At 55.8% G+C, this 13660-nt stretch overlaps 1 protein-coding gene across 2 annotated transcripts in view; it reads right to left on the minus strand.

The window, feature by feature from the left end:
• Window positions 1-8521, minus strand: part of GRIK5 (glutamate ionotropic receptor kainate type subunit 5) — a 72822-nt gene extending 64301 nt beyond the window's left edge. Inside the window, exons 1-3 of one of the 2 annotated variants that reach the window (XM_084770272.1) lie at window positions 7492-8521; window positions 3844-3972; window positions 3407-3571 (exon numbers count right to left, since the gene is read on the minus strand). In XM_084770272.1, coding sequence (XP_084626398.1) covers window positions 3407-3571; window positions 3844-3922 — 244 coding nt within the window. In that variant the 5' untranslated portion in view covers window positions 3923-3972; window positions 7492-8521. The remainder of the gene's footprint in view (window positions 1-3406; window positions 3572-3843; window positions 3973-7491) is intronic. The other variant, XM_084770273.1, reaches the window with a different exon arrangement.
• Between the last annotated feature and the right edge of the window lie 5139 nt (window positions 8522-13660).

The following is a 13660-nucleotide window of genomic DNA, read 5'->3' on the forward strand; positions in this document are numbered from 1 at the left end:
CCTGGTGGGGAAGGATCCAGAAGGCGAGAGATGTGGGACCCTCCTCCACCAGCCTGGATTCAAGAGCGCCAGCCCCGGGCCTGCTCAGACAGAGGCAGCCAGGGGGACAAAGCCACAGAGAGACGACAGGCCAAGTCAAGAGGATCACGGGAAAACATGTGGACACCATGGGACATGTGTGTATGAGTGTGTATGTCTGTGTGTGACAGTGAGTGTGTGTATGTGTGTGTGTGTGTGTGTGTGTGTGTGTGTGGAGTATGTGTGTGCAGGAGAGAGTGAGTGTGTGGCTGTGTGTGTAAAACAGCGTAGTGAGTGTATGTGAGTGTGTGAGTGAGTGTGTATGTGTTAAGAGTGACTGTGTCTGTACGTATGAGAGTGTGTGGGAGTGTGTCAGGGTATGCGTGTGAAAATATGTGTCTCTCTGTGTGGGACTGTGTGTGTGAGAATGAGTGTGTGTGACAGTGAGTGTGAGAGATAGCAGTGAGTGTGTGTGTCTGTGTGTGAGTGTGAGTGAATTCGTGTGTCTGTGTGAGTGTGTGTGAGTGGATGAGGATGAGTGTGTCAGAGTGTGTGTGTGTGTGTGTGTGTGTGTGTGTGTGTGTACACGTGTTTACATGTGTATGTGTTAGGGAAGACCTCAATATATAGTCAAGACTCTCTTGCATCTTACTGTGTAACCAGGACCACCCGTGAACTCTTACTCCTCTTGCCTGGGCCTCCAAGTGCTGGGACTACAGGCCTGCACCACCACGCCCAGCTCTGTGAGCCTCCTTCTGAACTGCAAACCAGGAGCTGGCTTCCTCTCCCTTCCAACCTCTTCACTCACTCCACTACCCATAATGCCCCCCTGGGGAAGCTAGCCCTTGAAGCAGGAGCTGTGCGGTGAATGAAGCGGGTGGTGTCTGCCTTGAGCTGGCCACCCGGAAGCAGGGCAGAGGTACAGAGGATGGGAGGTACGGAACCTGGAGACAAACGAGAGGCCGGACTGACGGCTCTCAGGAGAGAGATGGAAGGCGAGGACCATTTTCATGCATCTGGTCTGTGCCAATGGCGGGCCCTTCAACATGGAGGGCACAGAAGGAACATGTTTGGATCGAGACGTGATGTGCCATTTCGTTGCCGTCAGTGAGCCATGACAGAAACTCAGGATGGGCTGAGAGAAGAGTACGGCTGGGGGCTGATTAGAAAGCTTGCCTAGGGCTGGAGAGATGGCTCAGAGGTTAAGAGCACTGACTGCTCTTTCAAAGGTCCTGGGTTCAATTCCCAGCAACCACATGGTGGCTCACAGCCATCTATAATGAGATCTGATGTGCACTGTATACATAATAAATAAACAAATCTTAAAAAAAAAAAAAAGAAAGAAAGAAAGAAAGAAAGAAAGCTTGCCTAGACTGTGTGGGGCCCGGGGCAGGGAGAAAGAAGACTATAAACTCATCACATCACTAAAAAGATTACAGACTGATTTCAGATACGGCTAAATCTAGGACCTCAACGGTTTTTCCAGGATTGTTTCAGGATTGGCTGAGTCCAGTTACTCTACAGGCGTGCTAGGAATCTCTCTTTCACCGTGGGTCCCACTTTCCTTTGCCTTGGCTTTTTTTTCCCCCCAGGATCCTCCCAAACACACACACACACACACACACACACACACACACACACACACACACACACACACACACACACGACTCCAGCTGGTCAAGGTGGCCTCACCCCACACTCTGCTCCTTGGCTCAGCTCGAAGTGCACATCTGTTCTACCACCTGCCTTTCTCAGCCTCCATCTCAGCTTCTCCCACACTGTGTGTCTGTGACGTGTCAGTTGAAAAGCCTGAAAAAGTCTGCCCCATTCTCCCTGCTGGTGGTGATCGGAAACCCCCACAAACTAAACAAAGCTCCTGATCAGGCCTGTGGGAAAGGAAACTGTTTACGCATTTGTTTATCTACTGTGCTTTGAGTCAAGCCCATGTATTACGAATATTAAGTGGGGCCCATCGCAGGCCTCAACACGTCTGTTGTTCGCACTCTGGGTTTGGTTTGGTTTTTCAGGCAGGGTCTTACTCTACATAGCTCAGACTGGCTGAAACTCACTACGTAGCCAAGACTGGCTTCAAATTCACAGCAACGCTCCTGCCTCAGCCTTCCAAGCGCAGAGACCGCAGGTGTGAGCCACCGTGCCCAGTAGAAAACATCTCTTGGAGCCGGGCGGTGGTGGTGCACGCCTTTAATCCCAGCACTCGGGAAGGCAGAGGCAGGCGGATCTCTGTGAGTTCGAGGCCAGCCTGGTCTACAAAGCGAGTCCAGGACAGCCAAGGCTACACAGAGAGACCCTGTCTCGAAAAACCAACCAACCAAACAAAAAAACATCTCTTGTGTTTTTGTTTTCATTTTGTTTATCGAAACAGAGGTTTTTCTGCGTAGCTTTGGCTGTCCTGGAACTCACTCTGTAGACCATGCTGCCCTCGAACTCAGAGATCCGCCTGCCTCTGGCTCCTGAGTGCGGGGATTAAAGGCGTGAGGACAGACCGCCCAGCTAAAGCACGTATCATACACGAAGGTTGCAAAGAGCTATGATCCCAGCACAGTTAGGCAAATGTGCTGCTTCGTTTTTGTCAACTTGACATAAACAACAGTCATCTGGTAAGAGGGACCCTCAGTTGAGGAACTCCTGCCTCACATCCGCCTGTAGGCAAGTCTACTGGGGTACTTTCCTGATTAATGACTGAAGTGGGAGGGCCCATCCTGCCGTGGTTGGTGCTACCCCTGGGAAGAAGATGGTCAAGGGACTAGATAAGAGTGTAGGTTGAACAAGCCAGGAGGAGCAAGCCAATAAGCAGAGCTCCTCCATGGTCTCTGTGTCAGTTCCTGCCTCCGGGTTCCTGCCCTGACTTCCCTCCGTGGTGGCCTATATAACCTGCAAACTAAAATAAACCCTTTCTTCCCCAAGTTGCCTTTGGTCAGTGTTTTATCATGGCCACAAAAACCACACTAGGATAGCAGGTACTATCATTTACGAGGTCCAGTGAGCATCCATAGATGCTTCTGCGGCCCTACCGCGGGGCAAGCGGAGGACTCGCTGGAGCAGTGCCATACCCCTCTACCGCCGCTCGCCTGCAGCAGGCCCCAGCCTAGCCTGTTCTAGAACATCTTTCCTGACCCAACGGGGATTTTTAAAAGCCTCTCCCCACTCCACACCCCCCACACACGGGCCCTCAGTGCCTGGGGCCTCTCAACTCAGCAATGGCCACTTCTGTGACACAGACACAGGCACAAAGGAACAGAGCACGTGCAAGCAGATGAGCTGAGGATGCCAGGGCTGGAGTAACTGACTGAGGCCCCACCTGCCCTGCCTCACCCCACTACATCCCCTACACCCACCCCCCCACCCCCCCGCCCGGGCCCCCGCTCACTGGTGTCCGTGGTCTCGTACTGGCTGTCCCGCTGCAACTCAAAGATGTCTACTTCCACTCGGGCCTTGGCTGGGACCTCGATGATCCCATTGATCTGCTCCCGGGCCAGGGCCAGGGCCAGACGCTCACCACGGCCACATACGGTCTGGTCATCCAGGATTGCAGCTGAGAGGAGACAGGAGTTGGGAGGGGCCAGATGCCTGGCGCCTGAGAAAGGGTAACTGTGGGGTCTTGGGTTGGTGGCCTCTCGAGTGGAAGTGGGTCTAGGAATGATGGGTCTGGACTCCCGGATCTGAGGCTGGACGGCAGGGTCGCTGGACTCCTGGGTCCAGAGAAGAAGCAGGGACCAGAGAGAGCACCTTGGTCCCAGTGTGCCTGAGTTCCCAGGAGGGGTCTGCAGGGGGAGTTTCTCAGGAGGCAGGGTGCTGGGGCCTCACCCATGCGCAGTGATGACAGCACCTGGCAGCTGGGGTTGGCGAAGGCAACTATCAGCAGCAGCAGCAGCTCAGCCGGCATCTTCCTCCCCTCCTCATGGGGATGCAGCTGCCGCGGCCCCCACTCGCCACCTGTAGAGAGACCCCCCCAGCACCAAGAGGGAGGGCTGATGTGGGGCGGCAGCACTCCTTAGGGAAGCGAGCATGGTCCTCCCAGGCATCACTGGGGAAGAATGCATGGTTTTGAAAGGCCATCTCACTGGGGGCATGGAACTCATATAGCCCTGAGCTCTGGGAGATGGAAAGGTCAGAGGTCACTGATAGAACAGGCATTGCTAGAAATTCCAAGTAGGAGTGAGTCTGAGGAACAGCCCCACCCCAACAGGAAACTGGGAAGTGCTGCCACCACCCCAGTCCCGCCCCTGTCTCTGGGCAGGCAGCCGTTACTAGGCAACGGAAACTGGCTGGAGAGGATGCAGTGGTTGCTAGGCAACCCCATCCCAAGCCTCACTTGCCACCTTCCTGACGTCCCTAGTTCCCACAATCCCATGGGAGAGAGGCCTGGGCATCCAGGGTCTGATGGGTGAAAGTATCCGGGAATCAGGAAACTTGGTGGGGGAGAGGAAGAGAGGGAAATCAACACGGCGAAGAACCTAAAAAGAGTACAGAGGAGAGAGAAGAAAGGAAATAGAAAAAGTACCTGAAGAAAGGCTGGCAAAGGAAAGACGCGGGGGCTCAGAGAATGAGAAAGGAAAGGGGAAAACAGGCAAATATGAAACAACAGAAAGATGACAGAAACAGCCAAAATCAGCGAGGCAGAGAAAGTTGAAGGAAGTTAGACACAGGACCTGGGGTCGGGGGGTGGGAACAAGAAGATGTGGAGATGAAGGGCAGAAGGCAGAGAAAGGGAACAGGGCAGGACCAAACAAGGGCGATAACAGGGCGTGGGTACGGGTGACAGAGTGACAGAACGCACAGGGAGAGGCAAAGGGAAGCTGGAACCCTGCCTGCAGGAGGTGGGTGCTGAAACACTGCCTGCCCCCTGTTCTGGGGGGCTGGGGTACGCTACATGGCTTCTCCTCCGGGGTCCAGCCTTGGGGCGCCCAGGTTTGCTCTATGTAACTAGGTTGGCTGTGTAACCACTGGGCAGGATGTGCTTTGCTGGTGTGTGCCCATGGATCCCTGGACCTGGTCGCAGACCGAGCTCCAAGGGAAGAGGGTTATTGCAGAGCCCAGAGCGCGGTGGAGTGTGTCTAGTGTCCCCTTTTCATCCCACCCGGCCCCACGGAAAGACTCCAGCTGGTGACAAAGCCCAAATGAGAGGTCCTGAGGAAGGGCAGAGTCACAAGCCAAGGCCTGGAATTAGTTCCTCTGGCCAGAAAAGTCCAAAGAGAGAGGGTGCCTTATCAGTCCCACGCTTGCCCCTACTTTGCTGGGTGACCTTGGGAAAGTCCTCCCCCACGACACTCAGCCTCTGGTAAAGGGAGCCTGTGAGGTAGGAGGGTATGTTCGACAGACTGGCGGCTGCAGACTACAATTTAGATCTAATGTCGAGGCTTGACCAGGACAGAGGAGCAAGGAATTCTGGGAGAGCTAGAAGGATCGTTCTCAAGGGGAAGGGCAGGAGGGAGGGTGGGGTCATCCTGGGACATCTGGAACAAAGCGGGGCTGGCGGGGGGGGGGGGGGGGGGGGGAGGAAATCAGGGACTACAGAGAAAAAAGACTGAGGAAGGGCAGAAGGGAGGTGACCCACAGGTGGCAGACACAGTTGGGAACAAAAGGACAGAGGTGTGGTGCAGAGACAGATTGTGGGGAGCGAATGAACACACAGGTTCCAGAATGATAGCCCCAAAGTGGTGACTACAGATAAAGGGGGGGGGGCCCGAGGGGGCAGACAGTAAGACAGACATTCACACTAGGATGTAATTCCTGCACTCTGGAGGCAGGGGGATCACTGAGAGTTTGAGATTACTCTTGCATAGTGACTCGCTGGACTGTGGAGTTCGACCCTGTCTCCAAAACAAACAAACAAACAAACAAACAAACAAAGAGATGCTAAAGGAAAGATGAGGAATGCAGGAAGGAGTTGGGGGGGGTCAAGTGGGCTCAGGAGTCACAAACGCCCCCCCCACCAGGGAGACTCAGGCCAGACAGATGGAAACAAAACCAGCCACGTAGGGGAACTGAGGAGAGGGGACCAGGCCCTACAGGTTGCAGGAGAGACACTAACAGGGGGAGATACACGGAAAGGGCAGGAGAAAAGAGGGGGGCCCCCAAAGATGAATAACAACAAGTATCAGAGCCCCACGAGGAGAGCAGGGCATGGTGACACACACCTGTGATGCCAGGGATCACCAGGCAGAGGCAGGAGCATCAGCAGGAGTTCAAAGCGGGACTCAGCTACCCCAGGCTAGCCTGGGCTACAGGAAACCCAGTCTCCGAAAGCAGAATAAACAAACAAAAAGAACCATAGGGAGCAGAAAAAAAGAAACAAGAAACTCTGAGGGGAGAGAGAGACAGACAGACAGACAGAGACACAGAAGTCTGAGACAGACAGACACACAAGTGTGTGAGCAAGGGGCGAGCTTACACAGCAGCTTAAAGGAGCTGAGTGAGGCCCGAGGGGCAGGAGCGAGAGTGAAAAGGCATGAGGGAGAAGCACACAGGGAGAGGGCTGGCCACACAGGCTGGAGAGCAGATGAGCCAAGAGGGAAACTGAGGCAAAGTGGCTGCCCTGGAAGGGCACAGCAGCCAGCACAGATGCGGAGACTCGGCGATGCCTGCAGGAGAGCAGAGGTCCCCCAGAGCCCCTGGCCCATGGGTGCTGGGAGGGATGGAAGCAAAAAGGCCGGGTAGTGTGGTCCACAAGTGGAGCGAGGGACTGGGATATAGTTTGTGGGTGGAAGAGCCGGGGTGGGAGGCGGCAGGGGCTGGGTCAGCTACAGAGGGGAGGGCTGGGGACCCAGAGTGGGTCTAGGGGAGGGATGCAGAGTGAGAGATGAAGCCTAGAGGTGGCGAGGGCCAGGATAAGAATGGAAGGACAGAGTGATAAGGCGTCTGGGTAGGTCTGAGCATCTCCAGTGGAGCCAGGGTTAGCACCACAGTGGAGAACAGAGAAGTTGGGCAGGGTCAGGCAGGCCAGGGAGATGGGGGGAACTCGCAGACTTGAAAATGCAAAGGCATTCTAGGAGACAGGAGGTGCCATGGGACTGGGCCTAGTAAGGCTTAGTGAAAGAGGAGGGGAGAGAGACAGACAGACAGACAGACAGACAGAAAGAGACACAGAGAGGGACAGAGAGAGAAAACCAACACACAAGTCAGGAGCCAGTGTGAGTCTGGGACCCAAAGCTTGGAGGAAGAAAAAGGCAGGAGCCCCTTGCAAAGTGAGCTACCACTGGGGCCAGGTAGCCCACAGGACCCTGGGAAGCTGGGACTGAGGGCAGGTGTGTGTTGAGGTGTGTGCCCAGAAGTAAGGGTGAGAAAAGGTCGTGGAGAACGGGAGGTTGAGAGGGACACGGCACAAAGGAGTGGGGAGTAAGGTTCCTTGCCATCCACCGGGAGCAGGGACTGTGGGGACCCTGCCAGCCGGCCAGGGAGCCTGGCCTTCCAGGACCCAGGACCCAGCCCAATCCCCGCCCTGCAGACACTTACGGATCCTGGTGGGACGGAGGGCAGGGCTCCCTCGAGGCCCGAGGAACGACAACCAGGAGAAGCTCCGACTGACGCTGGGTGGCTGGTGAGGCTGGGGCCGGGGGAGAGGGCAGTCCACTGGGCCCCCTCCCCCGCCGCCGGCGGTGGCCCCCAACTAATCCAAAACGGTGTCTCCCCAGCAGCAGGGAGGAAGGACAGGTGGGAAAGCAAAGGGCGGGCCAGGAGGGGAGGAAGGGGAAAGGAGAAAATGGAGGAGTGAAGGGGAGAGAGGAGAGGGGGGAAGGAGCAAACGGAGGGGAAGGAGGGAGGAAAGGAGGAGAGGAAGGTGAAAACGGAAGGGAGGGGGGCACAGGCAAAGCCGGGGGAGGGGGAAGCCGGCCCGGGAAAGGGCCCCCGCCCCCTCCCCTAGCCGGGCCGGCCTGGGGGGGGCACAGGGGGTGAGGAGAAAAGAAAGCCGGCCATCGGGAGAAGTGGGGGAGGGGAGGGCCTGCTGGGGGGGAGGGGGCCGCCCCCTTCCCCCCCTCCCCCCAGAGCCTTGGCCCTGCCCTGGATGAGGCTAGGGCCTGGACTCCTCAAGCCCTCGGTCCCCACGGGAAAAGCATGCTTGGGGGGCCAGGAGAGGCCCGGCAGCAGCGAAGGGGGCTGGCTGGCGAGGACAGGGTAACTGGCAACCCTGGGGAGACCAAGAAGAGGGGGCAGAGGAGGTGGAGAGATGAGGTGGGAGGGGAGGATGGCGAGAAGCAGGTGGAACAGGAAGGCGGAGGAGGGTGGGGTGTCCTGGGGGCGGCCCGCTCTCGCTGGGAGGGCCTGGCGGCGTACTCTGGTCCCCAGTGAGCAGCAGCCGCTGGCGGCTCCGTGTCCCTGCCCGCCCCCCCCCCCACCTCCCGCCCGAGCCGGGCCTGTCTCCCTGCTGCCGTCCGCTACTACCGCCGCCGCCACCGCTCCTTCTCCCCTCCTAGGCCGCCGCCTGCCTGCCCGCCTGCCCGCCTGCCCGCCTGCCCGCCTGCCCGCCTGCTCGCCTGCCCGCCTGCCCGCCTGCCCGCCCGCGCTGGGTCCTGGAGCGCGGGGGGCGGGCGGGGGGGGGGGAGTGGTGATGGTGGTGGAGGGGAGAGATGGATGGAGGGAGGGAGGCAGGGAGGGGGGCGGGCAGGAGGAAGGGAGGGAGGAAGACAGGGAGCAAGGAGGGAGGGGAGCAGGGGAGGGGGAGATCGTATTGGTCCGGGGCTGGGGTGGGGGGGGCCCTACGAGGAGAATGCTGATGAGAAGAGCGAGCTGCATTGGATGAAGGGCCCACCCCCCCCCCCCGGGGCTACCCCCTCCAACCACACCATGCCACCGCCCTGCCCAGGCAGCCCCGGGTACTGGAGCCCATGGAGATGAGAGGCATTGGTGGGGAGGACTAAGGGACAGGCCTAGAGGTGGGGAGAGAGTACTACAGAAATGGAGAAAAAAAAAAATGCAGAGGAACAGAAAGACAGCCATCAAGACCCCACAAACTCCACGAGGCCGGCCGTAGAAAAGCAAGCCACATGAGGACAAGAGAACAGAGGGACACCACAGAGGTGTCTGAAGGTGGGGAGAGGCCAGAGGCAGCCGGACACACACACACACACACACACACACACACACACACACACACACAAAGTCTTCTCAACGTAGGGAGCCATACACAGAAGGGGCAACTGGGAAGCATACACTGGGCCCGCAGAGCAAGGTGAGGTCACCTAATCCGACAGCCCTGTGGGCACAGGAGACCCACAGAGACAATCGTGTGGTTCATAGACACAAGAGGTCCACTGAGGCACGCGTGGGGTGGCAAGATGATGGAACTGGAAAAAGGCTGAGGATGTTGTGGACCCGTGGAGGTCCTTGTGGTCTTGTCACCTGAGCAGTGAGGCAGAGGGAAGGGGATGACAAAATGGCAGGAAACTAGAGGGCAGAACTAGAGCTGAGAGAATCTCTCTCTCTCTCTTCTCTCTCTCTCTCTCTCTCTCTCTCTCTCTCTCTCTCTCTCTCTCTCAGGGAGTACTGCTGACTCTCTGTGGGAGCCAGGAAGGGCAGTGGGGGGATGGAACAGAGAATCAACATAGATCTTCAAGTGGGGGTGGGTGGTGCTCGGCTGGGTGTGTGTGCGGGGGGGGGGGGTGAAATTTGGGGGGAAGGAACATGACAGTTGGTGCTGAAGGCTGAGCCCGTGACTCACCACCACCCCCATGCTCGTGATGGGGAGGAGACACTGACACTCTTCACGTGCAGCCCCCGGCACATGTGACCACATGCCTCGCGCACACACAGTTGGCACGTGGCAGCCCCAGACTATACCAGGTCTGGCAAGGTGAGCTCTTGACTTTGTGGGACAATGCCCGACGACGAACATGTGACCCATGCATCTGACCCTAAAGGAGCCCCCCACCCCAATTTTGCATATGCCTCTTACTAGAGTTAACATCTACAGTCTCCTTTACAGCCACACTCCAGCCAAGTACTGCAGTGCAGGTCTGTCTCTAGGGCTATCTGACAGGACCCCAGTTTCTTTTGTAGGGAAAGGACCTAGCCAGCCCAAAGTAAGTTGGGATGCCCAGGCAGGTTTACAGAGAGGAGATTGAAAACCTAAAGAGGAATCTGAAGAGGAAAAAGGAAGCCTCAGCAGGATCAAAACACTACCCAAGAGGCGGGTTTGCACTCTGGCGCCTACACATGTGACTTCACCCCAAGGGCAAACCCAGACTCTGAGCAGCTAGGCCCTAACTTTAGAGCTCACTACTGTCCACTGACTGCTTTATTCCCTTTAATTTCTTGTTTTAAAAATCGGCCACTTTCGAGCCGGGTGTGGTGGTGCACACCTTTAATCCCAGCATTCTGGAGGCAGAGGCAGACGGATCGCTATGAGTTCAAGGCCAGCCTGGTCTACAAAGTGAGTCCAGGCCAGCCAAGGCTACACAGAGAAACCCTGTCTTAAAAAAAAAAAAAATTAACTTTTAATTTTAAAACCTGTGCAGCTGTGCTGTCTCCCCTCCTCCTCCCCCCCCTTACCCCCATCCTTTGCTTTGCTCCTCTTTTAGCCAACTCTTCACCTTATGACCACAAACAGCCCACCCACCAGGGAACGGAGTAGACCTGGTGAATCAGATGTCTGGGGTGGAATGCTGGTCTTCTCTCCCTGTGGGAATCTGGACACATGACATGTCTGGGCCCGTTTCTTAGCACCTCACGGCAACTGTTTTTCTCTAAGAGGGTTGACAGAATTAAATAACACATGGAAAGCACTGGGCAGAACTCTTAGTGTCACATAACACACTCAGACCTGTCAGCCACCACCAGGCACCTTGAGATACTAAGAAATATAAAATAATAAAAGCAATTCCTCCAGCCAGGCGTAGTGGCATGTGCCTTTAATCCCAGCAGACAGAAGCAGGTGGATCTCCAGGCCGGCCTGGACTACCTAGAGTTCCAGGGCAGACAGGGTTACACAGAGACCCGGTCTCAAAATAATTTCTCCTTAGTGGTGTTTACTTAAGAGTCTCGCAACCCTGGGGCATAGACTACCATCCCTTTTCAGAGATAAGGAAACTGAGACATGGTGGAGTTGTTTTGCCCCAAGTCACAGCTAGGAAGTGCCAGGGCCAGGATTCAGGCCAAGCTAGTTTAAACACCTGGTCCTGCTGCTAGGGAGTCTAGAGAGAATTTAGGGACATCCTATCAGACACCAATAGGAGGGCACACAAAAGGTGGCCTGGAGGCTCAGATCTGCTTCTGGTTGTGTTCAGTGGCCTGGTAGTTTTTTCTTTTTGGCATCAGATGAGGAAATGACACAACCCTGTGACTCCTCTGATATGAGGGACAGTGTTTGACCCAATGCACCTCTGATAGCTCCCCTGACCTTATCTTGGCTTTAAGGAGCTTCCAGAAAACTTTGGTGTACTTGTGTGGAGTCCAAATATAGATACTGGACATCTTCTTCAGGCCCTCTCCAACATGTTTTATTATATTTAGGTGTGTGTTTGTGTGCACATGGTATGTGCATAAGTCAGAGGACAATTTTTTTTTTTTTTTTTTTTTTTTTTTTTTTGCTTCTCTTTTGGGTTCGAACTCGCAGAGATCCACCTGCCTCAGCCTCCCGAGTGCTGGGATTAAAGGTGTGTTCTCAGCAGGGCGGTGGTGGTGCATGCCTTTAATCTCAGCACTTGGGCAGCAGAGGCAGGCAGATCTCTGAGTCAGAGGCCAGCCTGGTCTACAGAGTGATCTCCAGGACAGACAGGGATACACAGAGAAACCCTGTCTCAAGAAACAAAACAAAACAAAATAAAACAAAAAAGGGTCAGTTTTCTCCTTCCATCTTGTGGACCTCAGGACCAGACTTAGCAAATGCCTTTACCAACTGAACCATCTCACTGGCTTTACTTTTGTGGGAAAAAAACAAGCACACACACAAAAATCTCATATCCACTTTACTTTGTTTTTTGAAGACAGGGTATTATCTGTAGACCAGACTGGCCTTTTCACTCTGGGAGATGCCAGCTTCCACTTTATTTCTGAGGCAGGGTCTCTCACTGATGAGTCTGAAGCTCATCAGTTTGGCTAGGCTGACTGGCCAGCAAGCTCTAGCAATCTATGGGTATCCACTTCCTACAACACAAGCACTGTGGACCTCTTCAGCATGTGTGCTGAGGGTCCGAACTCAGGTCCTCATGGTTTGCCTCATGGTCCAAGCCTCTCTGAACACATGTCTAACAGTGCTAGAACTACCTGCTCCCAAATCAAAAACCGGCTGTCCTGGGCTCACTTTGTAGACCAGGCTGGCCTCGAACTCACAGGGATCCGCCTGCCTCTGCCTCCCGAGTGCTGAGTCAAAACTCAGAATAAGGCTTAGCAGGCGGCTTCTCGTGCTTAACCGTTTCACTGGCTCTCCATTTTATTTTATTTTTTGTTTGTTTTTCGAAATTGGGGTCTCTTCATAGGCAACACTGGCTGGCCTGGAACGCCAAGCCTTGCGTGCCTTTAACAGAGGCAGAGTATGGAGGGATCTCTGTGTGGCCAGCCTGGTCACATCGGGAGACTTTGTCGCAATCTGAATCGATCCACTATCTTCTTTTTGTTTGCTTGCTTGCTTTTTGTTTTTCCGAGACAGGGTCTCTCTGTGTAGCCCTGGCTGTCCTAGACTCACTTTGTAGACCAGGCTGGCCTCGAACTCACGGAGATCCGCTTGCCTCTGCCTCTGGAGCGCTGAGAATAAAGGCGTGCGCCACCACTGCCCGGCTCGATCCACTATCTTCTTCTGGACCCCCACCCCCACCCCCTACTCTCAGCTTCTTCCAAAGGAACTTACAGAGCTTTTCCTTTTTCTCCCATTTCCCACTTCCTGTTACGTACTTCAGGCTTTCCTCTTCCTCTAGACTCCCTCTCCTAACGTTTCGTTTCCACCCCTCCCTTCCTCGTCTTCCTCGTTTTTTCCCTTTTTCACCTCCACCCCTTAATAAAAAATTAAATCTTTTTTTTTTTTTTTTTTGGTTTTTTGAGACAGGGTCTCTCTGTGTAGCCCTGGCTGTCCTAGACTCGCTTTGTAGACCAGGCTGGCCTCGAACTCACAGCGATCCGCCTGCCTCTGCCTCCCGAGTGCTGGGATTAAAGGCGTGCGCCACCGCGCCCGGCTAAAAAATTCAATCTTTTAGCCTCGGTTTCCCCCCCTTCCCCCCCCCCCCCGCCCTTTCACTCGGTGTCACTGCCGCTGCTTGGTCCCCTGTCCCATTCACGCCGCCGAGTGGTGTTCCATTTTCTACCACTGGCCCCGGGGGCAGGAGGGGGCTCTTGGGCTGCAATTTGCCGGCCTTGAGAGGCTCGCACGGGCTCCATAACCCTACACGCTGTCCAAACCCCTGCTCCGACGCTTGCCCGGCGCCCCCCCAAGATGGCGCCTGCAGCTTCGCCCCGCCCCCCGACGTCATCGCGCCGCTCTCCGCTGAGCGCTGCCCTTTGGAGCCATCAAAGGCGGAGTCCAAGAGGAGGCTCCTCCGGGGAGGCTTAACGGGGCGGCCAGTGAGGGAATGCCGCTAAAGGATTGGTTGCGCGCTGCGTAGTCCCGCCCCTACGCGCTATTGGCCGAGGGCCCAGGAGCTTGGGCACCGATTGGTCTAACGGCACGGCCGGGCGGCCGGTGATTGGGCGCGTGGCG

This window comes from Acomys minous (genome assembly GCF_964271855.1).
Source record: "Acomys minous genome assembly, chromosome: 20".
Taxonomy (NCBI): Eukaryota; Metazoa; Chordata; class Mammalia; order Rodentia; family Muridae; genus Acomys; species Acomys minous.